Below are 5366 nucleotides of genomic sequence, written 5' to 3' on the forward strand. Positions count from 1 at the left end.
CAGGTGAGGCCAGGTGAGGGCCACCGGGATGCCTGCATGAACACGAGAGGCCAGGTGAGGCCAGGTGAGGCCAAGTGAGGCCAGGTGAGGCCAGGTGAGGCCAGGTGAGGGCAGGTGAGGCCAGGTGAGGGCAGGTGAGGCCAGGTGAGGCCAGGAGAGGGCAGGTGAGAGCTACGGGACCCCTGTGTGAACACGAGAGGGCAGGTGAGGGCAGGCGAGGGCCACCGGGATGCCTGCATGAACACGAGAGGGCAGGTGAGGCCCAGGTGAGGGCAGGTGAGGGCAGGCGAGGGCCCGTGGGACACCTGCGTGAACACGAGAGGGCAAGTGAGGGTCCGTGTGGGGAGGGTAGGGCTGGCACGTTGGATGGGGACACTCTTTATGTGACTTGAAGATATACTCCAGCAGCGGCTGGCTTTGTAGCCTGTAGACTGTGGAGTTTGGACCTAGAACGTCGCCAGATGTAACAGTTCCATCCTGACACACGGAGCCCCAGGAGAGAAAAACTGGTTATCCCTGAAGACGCCTGTGAGTTTTGTCTGATGTCCTAGCTGGCAGTCTGGGTTATCTGCAGGGATAGGTGGCAGAGACAGTGGCCCCCCACCGGCCTGGACCACACCCATTTCCAGGAGTCCTGCTTTTGTACCTGAGACAAGACAATACTTACCATGTTTATCTTTACCTGTGTGTCCTCTTGTGCATTGCATGTGGTGGGCACTCCCATTATTTGCTGCTATTGATTAGGAAGAGGCTGAGGCTGATCTCCTGAATAGTTTGCCCCAAGATCTGGCCTTCTAGAATGTGTCAGCTCAGGACACCTTGCTTTTTGTTTGTTTTCCCTAACTTTTGTATCTAACTTCATGAACCACTCTATCATTTCATGCTAGAGTTCCAAAGGAAGTCTGAGTTTTTAGAAAGATCGTGGTAGAAATGAGCCCTGTGTTTCTTTTATTATAGTACCTGACTTCTCAGTGCCAGCCTGCATCCGTTAGGATGACTAAATCCATCAGTGCTGGGCAGTCTGTCCCTGCATAGGCCACGGGGAGCCATCGGGGAGGGTGCCACAGCCCCGCCCTCCACCGGCTCTCCAACACTCACCCTGCACGTGGACCTGCATCGGGAGGCTGTGTTTGCGGATGCTGGGGACCCCAGCTGCGGCTGCACACCAATAGGACCCCGAGTCCTCTCTCCAGATGGCTGTGATCTGGAGTTCCGGGGACCTGCTCCAGTTGGATAGCATGACCCCGCGGTCCCTGAAGAAGATGAAGGACAGCAGAGCATCCGGCCGCTCGAGGGGCAGCCGTGTCTGACAGCTCAGGTTTGCTGAGCCGCCCTCCATAGGCTGGGGGGGTGTGACTTCCAGCTTTGGACGTGGAAATAGTTCTGGAGAGAAGAGGTAAACCGAGTTCTCAGAATGCGGTACTTAGAGCCCCGGGATGGGCAGCCTTGGCTTCTTGGTCCCAGGGAACTTCAGACAGACACACAGCAAGACAGAGACTCATCGACCCCGCTATCCCATCATCCTTTCCCAGCTCCCAGTGCAATGACCCCGCTCACTGTGTTTGCTGGAGGACCTACGCCTCTCATTATCCAGAGTTGGGGCATCAACGTATGGATCCCCCATCACACCCAGCTCCCCACCCTGACATTACTCAGCAATCTATATGAAATGAAGAGCTTACCTTGAATTTTAATAATTCTGATATTTGACCTATAGGTGTGCTGATTTCTCTCCAGAAATCCAATGCATTGGTAATGGCCGCTGTTGTTCAAACTTGCTTGTGGTATCAAAAGATCCTGGCCTTTATCAGACGTAGAGATAACTTGCCCATTCCAGCGGTATTTCACAGTGCCCAGTTTCTCTCTCCCCTTCACCTGGCATCTCAGAAGGAGCGTGTCACCTTCAAACACGGAGTGTGGAGCCTGAAGGATGAGCTGTCCTGGAAAGCACACAGAGACGAGAGCCTGTCACTCAGGAACACCCTTTTCCTCCATGCAGCTCGGCTCACGAGGCTCGACGGGTTCTCTTTTCTCTTCCACAGGATTTAGGTTCCTGCCCCAGGCTCACTCATTTCCTTCCAAATCCTCATGACCTGTTTCGTAAATAAGTCCCAAACACACCAACCCAGCACCTGTTTCACACTCAAGGACAGATTCCTAGTAGAGGATTCTAACGTGGGGATGGAGAGCTGAGTGGGAGGTGAGTGACACTCAGACATTGTCGAACACGGTTAAAAATCACACCAGCCTGCTCCCCGGTCCCAGAGCTGGAGTCACCGTGGAGGGAACAGACTAGAAAGTGTCACCGTGCGCTGGGGCTCATTCTGCAGCAGGCTTGTGGTCAGACACAGACCCAGGGGCGAGGGATGGGGAATGGGTCCCGTGCGGATATGCTCCTGCTCTTCAGATCCTTGTGAGAGGTCAGTTCTCTCCTCTCTGTCTAAGGCAACTGAGGGACAGCCTCTCCCCCAGCACAGGGCCGTGCAGTGGTCCAAATCATTCTCTGCGAAAATCGGGACAGGAAGAGTGGTGCCCCCGAGGCGGGAAAGCAGGAGTAGGGAAGGGTCAGGTGTCAGGACAGGTGGGGACACAGGCCTGAGGCGGAGACTCTTCTCCTCCAAACTCTTGTCCGAGGCCACTTTTCGCACCTGCGTGGTGCTCAGTGCATTCTTGTCTGTGTCGTTTCTCCTGCGGGCGGTGGCTGTGCGTGCCCGGAGGGCCGGGGCTAAGGTGGCTTCTGTTTTGAATCCCCTAAAAATGAACTCCTCCTCCACTGTGTAAACGTGCAGGGAGGTCTACTGATTACCATTAGATGATGAAACTCTAATGTCAACAGTAGTGTGAAAAACACCTGTAGACACGAGGAACACTAAGGCTATGAGGCCGGAGGAGGTCGGGGCTTTGAGCAGCAGGAAGGAGCCCGGGTCTCGCCAGCTCCCAGGGGCTAGGATGCACCGGAACCACTTCTAACGTTTGCACTAACTCACCCTCTTGCTCACCTGAAGAAAAGATCAAGCTCACGTCGTCACTTAGCAGTGAGTCCTGGGTCTGGCATTTGTACCTTCCAGAGACACGGGCCTTGAGGGTGTTTCCTGGGGTCTCACATAGCATTTCTGTCCCGAGGTACCATTTTATGTTCCCTGCTGCGCGGACGCGAGGTGCAATGCAAGTCAGAGTCACTGCCTCTCCTTTGAAGAAGGTGGTCCATGGAGGATGGAGGGAGATCACGGGTTTGGGTGCAGCTGCTGAGGAAGGAAGAGACAGAGTCTGCGATGGAGACCCCTGTGGTCCGCAGCGCAGTCTTCTGTGTGGGATGGACCCGAGGACCCGGAACACCACCAGGAGGACTGCGGGTTCTCCAGCTGGGTCCGCCTTTCCCGGGAGTGTAGTGGCCACTCGGTGGTCTGTAGGAGCAGGCTGGCCTTGAGGGGAGAACCCCAGCAGGCCCCAGGTACTGTGGGAGGGGGAGACGCTGGCCGGCCCTGGGGGAAGTCCCTCGGGACTCCCTGCCGCCCGCCCGTGCTTGGTCACTGAAGGTATTCAGAACACGCCACTGTGGCCTAAAAAGTATCTTGAGCTGACGGTATTGCAGAATAGGTTTCCTATTTTATTCCGAACACCCATACCTGCCTAACAGCAGGGCCTCCCCAAAGAATACTGTTATAAATCGCCTCCCCAGGAGCTGCCATGAAGCCCTGACCCTGATCACCAGGGACTCAACAGATATTGTCACAAACTTCAGCTGCCATCTATCTGTTCTCCAAAGGGCTGGCTTGTCTTTCCTGAACGTCATTTGTTTTCCCGCAGGTGCCCTCATCCCGGCCCTTTCCCTGCTCAGATGGCGTCCCAGCCCCAAGTCCTAACTGTCTCCCTGGCTCGCAGTTTCTGCACGCCCCTCTGAAAAGGGAATACACATCTTTCCCCTGCTCACCTATCTTTTGTCTGTCAAATTGGCCGGCCCCAGTGATAAACTTAAGAGGAAAGAGACATTGTTCTTCCCTGGGATGTTACTCGCTATTGGAAACACGCTCTCGCACACCTCCCCCTGTCTTGCTGCTGTCCAGCCCGCCGAAAGATCCGTGGGTTGATGGGCTGACCACACGCGGCTGCACCAGGGAATGGGATTGGAAAGTGCCCTCTCGGATTCTGGCGGAGAGGCAGGAATTCAGGACGCTGGGAATAGTTAGCGGCCACAGGATGGAGTTCTGGGTGAGGGGTTGTCAGGGGAACAGAGCCAGGAGGGGGTTGGGGATGGGGTTGCTGCAGGAGGTTTCACCCCTGCAGTAAAGGAGCAAAGCAAGGTCAAGTTCGGGGCGGGGTGGGGGGGGGAGCTCTCTTATAGTTTTAGGTGCCTCCCTCCTCCCCCAGCTTCCCGCCCTGAGCCATCAGGATGCCTGAAGTTGTGACAGCTACCACATTTAAAAAATCAATATTTGATTCAATTTGTTCTGCAAATTGCCTATGGTAATCTAAATTCTGTGAAGCAGAAAATAAGCTAGATTATTTCCATTTGCATTATTTTTATTTTTCAAAACTAAAATCTCAATTATGGGGGTATGTAATTTACCATAAAATTTTAAGTGGAATCCCTTGAGGTGTGTTTTTTCTTTCGTACCTTGACACTCAGATAAGGAGGACTAGCTACCTTTAAGGACCTACAAATGGTTGCTTTTCTAAAGCTTGAGACTTGAAGTATTCTTACCTTTGTCTGCAAGAATGCCCAAATAGATCTTTTCGTTACACCCAAATGTAAAGGAAATACCCTCCCTGTGTTTGGGGGCAGAGAGTAACCTGAACGCTCGTTTTAGATGAAGCAGCTCAATGTTCTGTTTGGTAATGCAAACGTTCATGTGTCTCTGCAGACTTTTTCTTTCTCTCTTTAGAGGATTGCATAGAATGTCCCATGTTTCCAGTGAGTCGTGTTTCTCCTGGAGAGAATAGAAATCCCCACTGTCTGTATTCCTGGGAAGCCTCTGGGATGGGAAGTGGGGACTGGGCAGCAGTTCTCCTGCCCCAAGGAGGGGAAGCTTCGGCTAGGGGGGTGCAGCCAGATTCCTCACCGGTCCTGTACCTGCCCCTGCCATGTGCTGCAAGAAGACACATCTTGTCGGGGCCTTGTGAGGCTGGGACTGAGTCAGTGAGCTCTAGCTTAACCACGTCTAGCAGCTAATCTAAGACACTTTCTGTATTCTATTTCTCCATCCCGGAGTGTTTAACAACGTTCTGTCAAGTTACAGTTTCTTCCCAGTTGGGCAGCGATTTGTGGGAGATGGTCTGTGTCCAAGCATCGAGCGGAAGGACTGCGGAGCCAGGAGCCGCAGGGGAGAGGGTGCACGCCAGCTGGCTGGGGCTGGGCGACAGCGAGC

General features: G+C 54.0%; 1 protein-coding gene across 1 annotated transcript in view; it reads right to left on the reverse strand.

Moving 5' to 3' along the window:
* Positions 1 to 3111, reverse strand: part of LOC110573368 (Fc receptor-like protein 3) — a 64219-nt gene extending 61108 nt beyond the window's left edge. Inside the window, exons 1-3 of the mRNA XM_044916010.1 lie at positions 3000 to 3111; positions 1902 to 1940; positions 1099 to 1383 (exon numbers count right to left, since the gene is read on the reverse strand). Coding sequence (XP_044771945.1) covers positions 1099 to 1383; positions 1902 to 1940; positions 3000 to 3111 — 436 coding nt within the window. The remainder of the gene's footprint in view (positions 1 to 1098; positions 1384 to 1901; positions 1941 to 2999) is intronic.
* Between the last annotated feature and the right edge of the window lie 2255 nt (positions 3112 to 5366).

This window comes from Neomonachus schauinslandi, chromosome 6 (assembly GCF_002201575.2).
Source record: "Neomonachus schauinslandi chromosome 6, ASM220157v2, whole genome shotgun sequence".
In the NCBI taxonomy this organism is placed as follows: Eukaryota; Metazoa; Chordata; class Mammalia; order Carnivora; family Phocidae; genus Neomonachus; species Neomonachus schauinslandi.